This window comes from Homalodisca vitripennis, chromosome X, assembly GCF_021130785.1.
Source record: "Homalodisca vitripennis isolate AUS2020 chromosome X, UT_GWSS_2.1, whole genome shotgun sequence".
NCBI classification, from domain to species: domain Eukaryota; kingdom Metazoa; phylum Arthropoda; class Insecta; order Hemiptera; family Cicadellidae; genus Homalodisca; species Homalodisca vitripennis.
The window spans coordinates 150644829-150658083 of NC_060215.1; the positions used below are offsets into that span (position 1 = coordinate 150644829).

Here is a 13255-nt window from a genome sequence, read left to right on the forward strand (position 1 = left end):
CGAGCTCCTCACTAGTGATGGGAGAATCGAATACAGAATCGAATAGTATTCGAATACAGCCAGAGTATTCACGTATTCGAATACATCAAAATGGATTCGAATACTTTTGAAATGAATACAATTTCTCTGGAAGAATTGAATTCAAACCTGGAGTATTCGTTTATTCCGACAAATAGTATTCAAATAAAATATCCAAGAGCTGTATTCGTATTCATATGAGGTTTAAAATGAATACATATATGGAGACTTTGAAATGAATAATTTTGGGGAGATTCATAATTTGAAAAAATAATTACAAATTTTAATACTTTAAAAAAAGTATAATTAATTGTATGATTATTAAATTTAAAAATACATATTATATTATATATCATATATATATATATATATATATATATATATATATATATTATAACTGAGTTACAGTTCTAAGCAATAAAAACAAATATGAATATTTATTTTATATAGTTGTGTAAAAACAAAATATTATTGAGGTTTTCTGGCTTCAGTCTATTTCTACGGTAATTAGTAACAGGACCTGCTGTGGGAAATAGTCTTTCAGACGGAACTGAAGTAGCAGGTAAATAAAGATATTTCTTCTGAAGTTCGTATATCATGGGTATGACTTGTTTATACGAGGCACCAAAAGCCAAAGTATTCGAATACATATTCGAATACAGTGATGAATTCGTGACAAACAAGTAAGACAGGTCCAGACCTGTCTGTTAGAAACGCTCAGCTGAGCAAAAGTATTCGAATACAAGTATTCGAATACATATTCGAATACAGGGGTGAATTCGAATTCATTGTATTCGATTCTTTAAAGTATTCGATTCTCCCATCACTACTCCTCACGCTTGTGTAATTGTGTTCAATGGGGCGATCATGCCAGGCGGAGAGAAAGAGTGGGGATGGAGGGGCCCCTCCTGCTAACTAGAGATAGCCGGCGTATTATATATTACGTATTATATACATAAAAAATAGTTTGAGTTGCTACTTAAATCGTATGTAATAAAACGCTTCAAAAATTCACGTGTGACTTTGATTGTTACAGCAACTTACTATCTGAAGGACGAACTGTATCATTTTAGTACAGACCTGCTGTGATGAAGAACCAGATGGTTCAGGATGAATTAACTGTAAGATAATTCTAAGAATACTCCTGGATAAAGGGTTGACGGAGGAATCATGTGGACAATGTCTCTGCGGGACTTTCATCTCATACCTATCTCTTGAGATATTTTACCAAACACTGTTATTATCAAATAATGAAAACTGCTTATTACGGTTTGGCCACTCACATCTGTTCTATAGCGAAATATTGTGGGGTAGTTGTTCAAATACTGACTTTCCATGACTATTTATGTTACAGAAGAGGCTGTCAGAATTTTTGCCGAACTGAGTTTTTCAGAGTCGTGTAAAAGGTATGTTTTTAAGGAATTCGAAATACTAACATTGACATGTGTGTTTAAATTGGAAACTATTTTGCACTGTTGGATTAAAGACAAATGGTTCGTGGTCGTGACGATTACAACTACGACACAATGTATCGTGAAAATATCAGGTCTGCTCAGTGCAAATTGAAAATATTACTGTACAGAAAAAACTACATTACTTAACTGCAGTCCAACTGAATTTATTTACTGATAAGTACTAATATCCTGCAATAACTCATGTGAATAAAACATAGAGTTATCTAGAAATCATTAATTGAAGGATGGAGAGAATACTTGCTAGTAAATACAAGTTTGTGGCAAGTATTTGCAGTTGAAATACTTGTTACTTAGTTGCGAACAGTCAATAAGGTACACATACTGATTTTTCTACCTAAATTAGTCAACATTTTCATTTTATATTATTCACTTGTATAATGTTGAGCGTTCACCATGGAGTTTATTGAAGATGTGAGTTGATGTGTCAGTAGAGCTGTATTTGTTGCATTACTAATAGACAACATTGTTGTTCTTGACAAATCTACCTTGCCACAAGGCATGTAAGGTAAGGAGAAGGCAAGAAAATATCTGGCACCAGGTTTTACAAGGAATACTGTTAAGTAAATGACTCTAGTCAACCTAAAGATTTGTTTAACAGAATTCAGTTATTTAAACCCGACGTAAACGCAACTGGCAACACACAAATAAAAATTGTAACATGGGAAACAGAGCAATCACATTTCTTGAGAGAAATTAAAATCCACCGCTTTTGCAAAATACCAAGGGTTTTAACAATCTGTTTAAACAATATTCCTTCAAGTAGTAGTGCTCAAGATGAAATTGAAACTCTGCAAGAGGAAGCTGCTCACCCACTCAAAATAGGAGAGAAGAAATTATAATAATTCTAGACCCTATTGTATTATCAGCACAACTCACTTAATAACTGCTCTTTCTTGAGCAACCTTGTTCATTGTTTCATCTTTCATCGCCAAATGGCATGAGCTACAAAAGAGGCACACCATATATGCCATTAAGATACAGATAAAATACACTTTAAATTTTCGAATAATCTCTTGAGTGCCACTTTGACGCCAGATACTAGCATCTTGTTCACTTCCCACTCACTGAGTGACCACACTTATAACTTTTGCATGTGCATCGCATGGCATCGACACATTTATCGGAATTTCACCATGTCGGTTAACGCAATCTTCTCCGTGCTTAGATGGCTTTTAAATATGTACATGAGCAGCCTATTCCACCGATTAAAATCGGGAGCTCTTGAAGTGAATGAAAACTTAATCAAATGATGAGCTTCCTGTTTTATATTGTCTATAGCAGCCATAACAGTTTTACATACATTACTTCTATTAATCCCACCATCGATAGCAAAACTAATTTGAAATTCCGTGCCACTTACGTATCTTAAGAATATTTCTATTTTCTCTCAAAAATAGTTTGCAATGAAATATATACATACAAATATATAGGTACTTTCACTTTCAAAAAGTAATAGTCTCTTACATAAATATATACGTGTTTTTTATCGATTTCCATAAAGCTGATCTTATCTTAGACACGTAAACCCATGAAAAATACGATTAATCAGTTACAAAGTGTTGAGTCATGCATGTTTTGTAAATTTACAAGCTTTTACATGACATCCAATTATTTACAAATATATAGTACTTTTACTTGTCAACAGTTCCAAAATTCACTTTGGTAAAAGTTTACTACATGTTTTGGGACGAACGTTCCATCGTCAGATGTATAGCAATGCGGAAGTCAAATAATTTCTAGAAACTCGTAAAACCACATCATTAAACATACAATACAATAAATAAAACATAAGCACGATAAATAATGTAAGCAACACATAAATTGTAGGCCTATCGCATACGCAAAACTTCCCTTTGAAACATCGAACAGAATACTTAATAGTTTAAACAGAGGAGACAATGTTATATATAACAGAATGGTGAGAACTGGTGTATACAAGTTAAAATGTGGGGGATGTAACAGCATTTACATCGGGACAACTGGTCGGGCGTTTTTTAAAACTAAATTCAAGGGACATTTCCCGAATCCACGAGCAAATAAACAAAAAATTTCGTTTGCCCAACACCTTTTTGAAAATAACCACGACATGAATGACATCAATAGTCTGGAGGTTTTGCACTATGCAATAAGGGTAGGTCACTTAACACCCTGGAAGATTATGAAATCTTGAAACATTGTAAAAAAGAAGACCCTAATTGTGAAATATTAAACGAAAAGCACCAATTCAGTTTCCCTTATATTTTTAAAACGATCCTAGGTCTCAAAAATACTTAATGAACTTCTGATAAGACTCAGTCGTTATCAGTCAGCCGAGCTGGAAGGTCACAAAGATAAGCGCTCCGAGCGGATAGCCTAGTTTGCGTGTTTGCCTGCCTGCCCGTTCCGACCTGTACTGTCGCGAGCCTACTCGTTCTATAATATTCATATAAACTATTCTATTAATATTGGCTTTTCTTTTAAATTTTCCTTATAAAAATGGTGTGCTCTAAGTGCAAAGAAGAACTATCCAATCCGTCTGAGGTGGTTAGGTGTGCTGATTGTAGTGCTGAGTATCATCCTGGATGCTGCCGAATTCGAACTGTCGCTAAGCTTAAAGCTTTAATTTCTAGTGGTGGGTCGTGGCAGTGTGAGGAGTGTAAAAAGGACTCGTCTTCTGTGGGAAGTAAGTCTGACCCAGAGGATGCGTCCGTGATGAACATACTAAAGACCATTCAGAGACAGATAGCAGAAGACAACAAGCTGTTCAAGACGAGCTTCAATAGTCTTGAACAAAGTATGACAAAGGTTCAGGACTCTCTCGCATTAGTAATTACGAGACTGGCTGCGGTGGAAGATGAGAACGTCGAGCTGAGAGAGGAGTGTGACGGCTTAAGAAAAGAGAATGCTGCCATGCACATCAGGCTGCAGAATGCTGAGTGGAGCGTCCCTGATCTCGAGCAATACTCGAGGATGGACAACATCGAGGTTCGTGGCGTTCCGCACTCAAGAGGAGAAAACGTTTACGCGGTCCTGGAGTCAGTGGCGAGAGTCATTGGAGTGCCATATGACAAGCGGGACATATCTACTGCCCACCGCCTTCCAGTGCCCCGAGATCGACGTTTCCACCCATCCATCGTAGTCCGGTTCGCCCTGAGATCTGTGAGAGCTGAATGGTTGGATGCGGCGAAAAAGAAGAGGAATATTCAGACGACGGACCTGCACGCCTCGTTCAATCCGGGACCAGTTTATATTAATGAACATCTGACTCAGCACAACAGGGCCCTGCTGCACCGCGGGAAAGCCGAGGTAAGAGCTGGTACGCTGACCTACGCTTGGTGCAAGGATGGTAAGGTGTTTGTCCGAAAAACACATACCTCGCGGGCCATCCGGATCTTCCACAGCCTCCGAGAACTGGACCATCTACAAGACCGTCAGCCCCAGTCACGGGAAAATACGCCACCGAAACAGTGAAAGTGAGACCCTTTTATTTAGTAAGTAATTTCAGTTCATTGTAAAATTTTAAGTTGTAAGCAGGATAAGCTATACCAGATAAAGTTATTTTTTAGTTATTTTTTGTTCAAATTAAACGTGATAGTTTCATGCATACATTTACTTATCAAAGTTTAAAATAATTTCAAAAGAAGGAATCGTTAAGTTTATATTATATCACATTCAGTTCTTGTTTTAATTCATAAATATACTGTAAATCAAGTTTATAAACAATTTCCAAATAAGGAATCGACGTTAAGTCACATTATATTTAATTTCATATCTTGTTATAATTGCATAAATATGCTAAAATACAAGTATATAAGAAAAATGTGTATTAAAATATAATTTAATCAATAAATAATAATAGCATTCAATTATATTTGCTGCAACCGAGAGTAAAATCATCTTTCTCTCTCTCTCGCTTAAAATAAGTATGTATGTGTACATGAGTATGTATGTATGTATGAATGTGTGTGTATGTATGTATGGGTATGTATATGTATGGATATATATATATATATATATATATATATATATATATATATATATATATATATATATATATATGTGTGTGTGTGTATGTGTGTGTGTGTGTGTGTGTGTGTGTGTGTGTGTGTGTGTGTGTGTGTGTGTGTGTATGTGTATGTGTGTATGTGTATGTATATATGTATGGGTGTGTGTGTGTACATTATTTTACTCAGCACAATTAATCTTAATAAAATATGTTCTTGATTTTGTTTTGATTATTGAGTAAACAAGAATTTATTTTTAAATACAGCAGCTGTTACTTTTATTTTAATAGTTATAATAAAAATCTTAAGTACACTGTTTTTGTAATATCTTGATTAGCCAAAGAATATATTTCGTGGTTAAGTAGGAATTTTTTACTATTGCCGGAATATTAATATTACATTGAATTGGTAGTGTTTATGTTGAGGTTTAGATTTTAATACTTTTAAGGTGAGTAGTGGAATTTATGTTAAATTGTTTCTCTTCATTAGTTATAACATGATAACATCATTTGAAATGGTTGTTTTTTTTATTATTACTGTATAAATTGATCAAGCCAGTAGACAAAATATTATAAAGAATAATACGTTATCGTTATTAGTTTGTTAAATGTTAATTATTAAAAAAATTATCTTTAATGCATCAAATATATCAACTTAAATTCACTTATTTTAAGACCGTTTATCAGTTACATAATGTTAGAAACAGTAAAATTGTTTTCAATCGTAGTCGACTTTAATTATACAAATGCTCGCTTGATTTAAAAGCACTGTATGACCAATATTTACTTATTTACTATTTATTAATATTATAGATATAATTAACTGTTATAATTTATCAGTGTTAAAAATTTATTCTTAATAAAAAGTGGTTAGGCGGGCAGGCAGCCTGTCAATAAACAATAGAAAAGGCATGATTGACGATAATGATGATGGTATTCTTCCAGTTATATGCACTGAAATAGATTGTATAGATGAATATAAAGATTTTTATTCTTTCCCCAGGGATAGTACACTTACTCATTTAAATGTGTTCCATTCAAATATTAGAAGCTTTTCAAAAAATTTTTGCGATTTATCAGTGTATTTAAGTTTATTAGTAGACAGGTTAGATATTATAGTTTTTACAGAATGTTGGCTGGGGGAAGGAGAGGAGGGGGTGAATATAGATGGGTTTGACCTTGTACTGACGGACAAAAGACGGAAACAGAACGACGGTGTAATTGTATATGTAAACAAACGCTTATCAGTGACAGCATCACAAATAACCTTAGGAGACGTATACGGAATTTCACTTGACTTTACTTACTATAATAAGCGCTTTAACTTTTTAGCAATATATAGAACTTTTGATAGTGATGTAAACAGTTTTATTGAAGCTCTCGACAACTATTATATGAACTTAGAACACAATAAAAAATGCATTATGCTGGGAGACATTAACATAGACCTTTTTACAAATAACGACATTTTAGATAAATACTTGAACTGCCTCACTGGCCACGGACTTTTACAATGTGTGGACAGAGCTACTCGGGTGACAGATCACAGCACGACCTGCTTGGACCATATCTTTGTGAGATACGACGACTGGCGGAGTGTGCGGGCAGCAGTGCTACAGACCACTGTCACAGACCACTACAGCACCGCACTTAGTATTACACTCGGCAGTGCTGCCCAAGACACCCCCTCACCGCCCATCACGTACACATACCGAGCACTGTTCACCGACAATCTTGCTAATACTCACTGGGAACCTGTACTGAACTGCTGTGATACAGATGAGTGTGCAAATAGTTTTGCTCATATTGTTTCAGGTGCGTTATCAAGTTCAAAAAAACAAATTAAAAATCCTGTTACACGTAAGAAAAAACTCAAGCCATGGATTTCAACCGACCTAATAAGCACTATACGGGAAAGAGATAAAATAAGCAAAATTCTTAAAAAGCAACCTTTTAATTGTGAATTACGAAACCAATTTAAAAACCTTAGGCAGCATTTGAGCAACACTTTGAAACACGAAAAGCGGCAGTATTACAGGAATAAACTGAATGAATCAAAAAGAGATGCAAAATTGTTTTGGGAAATAGTGAATGAATTGGCTGGGAGGATTAAAATTAGAGACGCGTTTCCAATAAAAAATTTTCTTCCTGGAACGACCACAAATAACAAAGAAATATTAAAACAAGTTAGTAATGATTTCAATACGTTTTTTTCATCTGTTGGTAAAAAGTTAGCAGACGATATCATTGTAAGTGGGAACCCAGTGGTGAGAGACTCTGACTTTAGATTGAACACGGACTTCACAATACACACTGTGACTGAACAAGAGGTTGCACGGCAAATCACTGGACTGAGAGGAGGATCCGCACCTGGATGGGATGGGGTTTCGGCGGACCTGATAAAGTCTAATATGCATATTATTTTGCAGCCTTTAACACACATAATTAATTTAAGCATATCAACTGGCGTATTTCCCCAAAAATTCAAATTGGCTAAAATTTACCCCCTTTATAAATCAAATTGTTTTACCGACAAAAGCAACTACCGCCCTATTTCATTGTTAAGCGTGTTTTCCAAAGTTTTAGAACGTATAGTGAAGAATCAGCTAGTCTCATATTTACAAAACAACAATATATTGAGTGTGTGCCAATATGGATTTAGATCAGACTTAATGATGTATTGTTTGACGTAAATAAGGAATTGAACGACAATATCTCAAAAAATAATAGGTGTTTACTCATATTTTTAGATTTGAAAAAAGCGTTTGACTCAGTTGATCGCACAATCTTGCTACAAAAAATGGAAATGATAGGAATCCGCGGTACTGCTCTAGCATGGTTCACTAGCTACTTGAATGACAGGAAGCAGGTTGTGTCTATATGCGGCGCAACTAGCGATCCACAAAGTGTAGACTACGGGGTAATACAAGGCAGCACATTAGGTCCAATTTTGTTTCTAATATATATCAACAATATTGCAAAAATTCAGTTACAAGGCAAACTTTTTCTGTTCGCAGATGACAGTTTAATATTTATTTCAGGAAGAAGTTGGCTAGCAGCACAGGCCATGGCATTGAGCGATTTGATGAGTATAAAACAGTGGTTGGATCAAAATATTCTGTCATTAAACATCTTAAAAACAAAATTTATGCCTATTTCTTTAAGCATTAACTCAGAATGCCCATTCAATGAATTGAAAATTCATAATTGTGGAACTTACACAAATGTAGTATGTGATTGTAAGAGTATAGAGAGTGTAGTGTCCTATAAGTATTTAGGTGTGGTTTTCGATCATCGTTTAAAGTGGACGGAACATGTAGCTTATTTACAAAAAAAGTCAGAAAATACATCTATGCATTCAGAAGATTAAGTGATATTTTAAGTGACAATGAAATTAAAACTGCGTATTTTGCTTACGTACAGTCTGTATTATCATTTGGAAACATTGCATGGGGAGGAGCTCGAAAATCGGTCCTTGAACCTCTTTTTGTTATTCAAAAAAGTATTTTAAAAGCAGGGTTTAGGAAAAGTAAGAGATATCCAACTTACAATCTTTTTCATGAAACATCAATTCTTTCCTTACGCCAGTTGTATATAAAAAGTATACTAATAAACATATATAAACATTTTTCTACAATTTTCTCTTTAACGTCACATTCTTATAAGACCAGGCACTCTAATAGAGTGGGGATCTCTGTTATACCATTAATTAAGTCATATTCAAATACTAACTCATTTTATATATCTCAGACCTTATTTAGAAATATATGTAACAAATTTAGTAATTTTTCTTTATTCGAAACCTTGTCTATTGAAATATTCAAACATAAAGTTACAAGTTTTCTACTGCATATTGGACTTGAGGAGGCCGAGACCTTGTTACTGTCCGGGTGTGAGCGGTCATGACCATTCATGACCATTCTCGTACCAACTGTTTGCTCATGATTATGGTTTACCTACGACTAACTGCTACAGTAGACATTACTGAATACTACATTGTCCCCCCCCCCTCATTCCCATCTTCGGCTGTGGACTTGAAAAATAACCTGTTGACAGTTACTGGAATGCACTGATGGCGATGAACGTTGTATTAATGGAGATACCTTTGGGTAGAGATATATCAGTGCTACATTCCTGGGAGATAAGTTTGTAAATACATATTAGGTATAAATAATACGACTCTAGCCTGCGCACAGGCTGCTTGCCCATGTAGGCTAATTTCCAAACACTATGTTTAATACTTTTAGTTATTTATTGTACATATATTTATTATCAATGTATATATTAATACTAATTGTAATAGTATTGTAATTATACAGGAAATAAACTTTCTTTCATTTCATTTCATTTCAAAGAACGGACTAGGAGGTAGGGCAAAATGATTTACAATACCTTCAGCCACCTAAGTGTCTGCGCTGCCGACTGGTTGGCTTCTTGTGGTTGGCATATAAGGCCAACCATTTATATATTTCTTAAATTACACATAGTGTGTATGTTTTATTTATTGAATTGTATATTTTATTATGTGTTTTTAACGGTTTATTATTTTTATTATTTATGATTTCTGAACACCTGATGATGGGACGTTCGTATTGAAACATGTAGTGAGATTCTACAAAAGTGAATTTTGGAGCTGTTTGACAAGGTAAAGTACTATACGTTTGTATAGAATTACAGTTTCGTGGTTTTTACAAAAATAGATTCATACAATTATTTACTTCTCTTTATTCACACCAATCCACCACCTTTCTAGGATTGTACTCGTTCCACAAGTATACTGCACCCGCACCCACTCGTAGCAGGTACAGCTATACCGGTACGCTTTGCGTGTCATTAATAGACCACTCCTATACTCTTTCTGAGTCCTCAATAATTGATTCCTTTCGTAGTTACATATGTTCTCTCTTGACATTGAGGCCGAAATATTTCAAGATTTAAACTTTTTTGGTAATGTTTGAGCGTGATTTAGTTAAGGTTTCGTTTCTTGAGCTAACATATTAGCACTTGTTTTGCCTTTTTCTTCACTTTCTTTGTATGCTACTGGTGTTTTATTTTTATTTTTCACTTCCAACGGCAAATCCATTATACAATTTCAACATCTTAATCTAAATAACTTAAACATACAAATAATAAATATAAAAACTTACCAGGCTACAATTTACAATAAAAAAACTGTGTCTTTCAGAACTTCCTATTACGATCGACGCATTAAAAACTTGTAATTAATTGTTTATGTACTAGGTGATCAATAGATTGCACTGTTTAAAATGACTGGCCCCAAAGAACTGATGAACGCTGTTGAACCTGCCAACTCAAAGATCTTGATCCTCCCACTGTCGAAGGAAGTCATATACATAGCTTTAGTTCGAAATTTTACACAGCCCTTTTTTAATAGTATAACTTAGCAACTGTGCGTAATGATTACATTACAGACATTTTAATTTTTATTCTTATTAATTGTATGATCTACTAACTTTTATATTCCTTTAAAATATAGATATTTGTAGAAAAGATACATTAAAAATACCTTAAGTTGAATTTACATATGAAGGGAAAACTCGTTGTTTAGTCAATTACAAGATTTCATGGTTTTTTTGGGTGTCTGCCTGCCAACATTAAGGTCAAAAAGTGGAAAATAGCACATTTTGTGTGGGTAACGTCAGATAGAAAATACCAAAGCATTTGACAGCTTCTATTTCATTGTGGTTTTGATTGGTGGTTTTATTTCTAAGTTCCTTCTTTCCAACCAATAAATGTACATCCCGGTCTTTCGCGAGCCAATAGTAGATTTGCTTTGAGATGTCTTTAAAACTGCAATGCTCGTGTTCTTGTTTAGTTTAGTTTTCTTATCTCCTATGAAGTAACATGGAAACTGAAGTGAACACCAAAACCGTGTCAGTATCCGTGGATCATAGTGATAGTGTTCTTAATGTGAACGAAATGTCAGTTCAGTGTAAAAATACATGCAAGAATGATAATCCTCTCTCGCTTCATTCAACAATCACAGTGTACGAGGACGACATTATTGGTTATTCTGATCTATCATCAAGTGGAGTGGTTATCCAATCTCAAACATCTAATTCAAAAACCAACAACCCAGAATCTGCAATCAGTGTTAATTTTCCAAATAAAAGTGCTAGTGTACAACATCCTGATACCTCTAAAGGTGATCAGAGTTGTGTAGATCCCTCCAAACGCAAGAGGATGCATCATGATTATAAGAAACTATCAAAATCTGGTTATGTTGAAGATAAGAAGTGGTATACACATTCTTCATCAAAACAATCAGATGGTTCTGTAACTCACAGGCCATCCAAGACATTCTCAGTAATTGATTACAAAACTTCTGATCAGGAAAACAAATGTGATTCTCAAGGTAAGTAAAGCATCAAAATCAAATGATGCACAACACTTAAACTAGCCTATATTATCAATACAGGCCAGTTTGCTGACCTGTATGTTTAAGTTTGTAGACCCTTTGAGTGAGGCTGAAACATTAGATCTAGGCTAGGTTCAGTAAACCTAGGCCCGAGTAACTTAGTATAAGTTTAAACGAGCCTTAGGCCAAACTTTAGCCTATTCTTGAAGTTTGGAATTATTAAATTGTACATCTATGTTGATGATGTTTTTCATTGAAGCACTACTGCTTGCTGTTTAGAATTTTGTCACGATGGAGTAGGCTATTTCAATGAGGAGGCCTGGTTTATATAACAATATTAACAGACCATTTTAATTTAAACCATTGATATATTTTCTTGCTTTCAACGGATTACACCACTATTACAATAAGAAACTAAATTTTAGATTGGTAAAATATGGCTTAAATAGCTAAAGGACATGCATGGTTAGCAAAATAATGACAAAAATAACTTAATGATGTAGTAGTATAAAAAAATTGTTTGAGCCATAACATTAGTAATAACAAATAAAGACCTAGTAACCTTGGTTAAATTAATTTAACTAGGCTCGCCTAAACACATATAAAAGATTTAATATATCAATCAATGAATAACCAATAGTCATAATTTTGGTATGTTGAACAATGTTAATAACAATGGAAGGTACAATTTAATAATTAATAACAATCATAGGCCTAACTGTAACTATAACTAATACTGTAATATAATGCAAACATTTTTATATAAGGAGAAACAAAACTCAGGTGTGGAGAAAACATAAGAACGTAGTAGGCCTATGAATATAAGCAATGGTAACATGACGAAATCAACAACAGAAGGTGTATGCATCATTACCAAAAATTGCAAATTAAGCTACGATTATTCGGCGCATTTATTGGATCAACTTCAATTTATTTCTTTATTAATTATGACAATCAAGCAGTAATAAGAAAATAAGAAACATGAAAATTAAGGGTCAGGAAGCCACTGTCAGTGAGATGATCATTGTTTAAGTGCCTTATCGTTTCTAATCTTGGCCTAACTTATGAGGAGTTTAGGCGCTCACAGGATCTGCACTTAATTTTTAGATACTACTTTGATGGATGGTTTTTTTTTTCTGCTGCGATTGCGGTCTAGTACTTTTCCATTATCAAATCACATTGATTGATTTGGAATGAGTATCAATCACAAATGCCCTTGCCATCTTCATTAGCACCACAGGCATGAACCCGTACAAGGCAAAAAATAAAGATGACTTAGGATAATAGGCCTACCTAAATTCAAAGTCAGGACGTTTTAGTGCTCAACTTTTTTCTTGTATATTGATTAATGAAATAAAGTTACACTTTTATCCATCTAGACTTTTATGTGTTATTTACTCG

The 13255-nt window shown here is 34.3% G+C and overlaps 1 protein-coding gene across 1 annotated transcript in view; it reads left to right on the forward strand.

The window, feature by feature from the left end:
- The first annotated feature begins 11246 nt into the window (after positions 1-11246).
- The window catches only part of LOC124370017 (general transcriptional corepressor trfA-like), a 90779-nt gene continuing 88770 nt past the window's right edge, over positions 11247-13255 (forward strand). Inside the window, exon 1 of the mRNA XM_046828294.1 lies at positions 11247-11851. Coding sequence (XP_046684250.1) covers positions 11341-11851 — 511 coding nt within the window. The 5' untranslated portion in view covers positions 11247-11340. The remainder of the gene's footprint in view (positions 11852-13255) is intronic.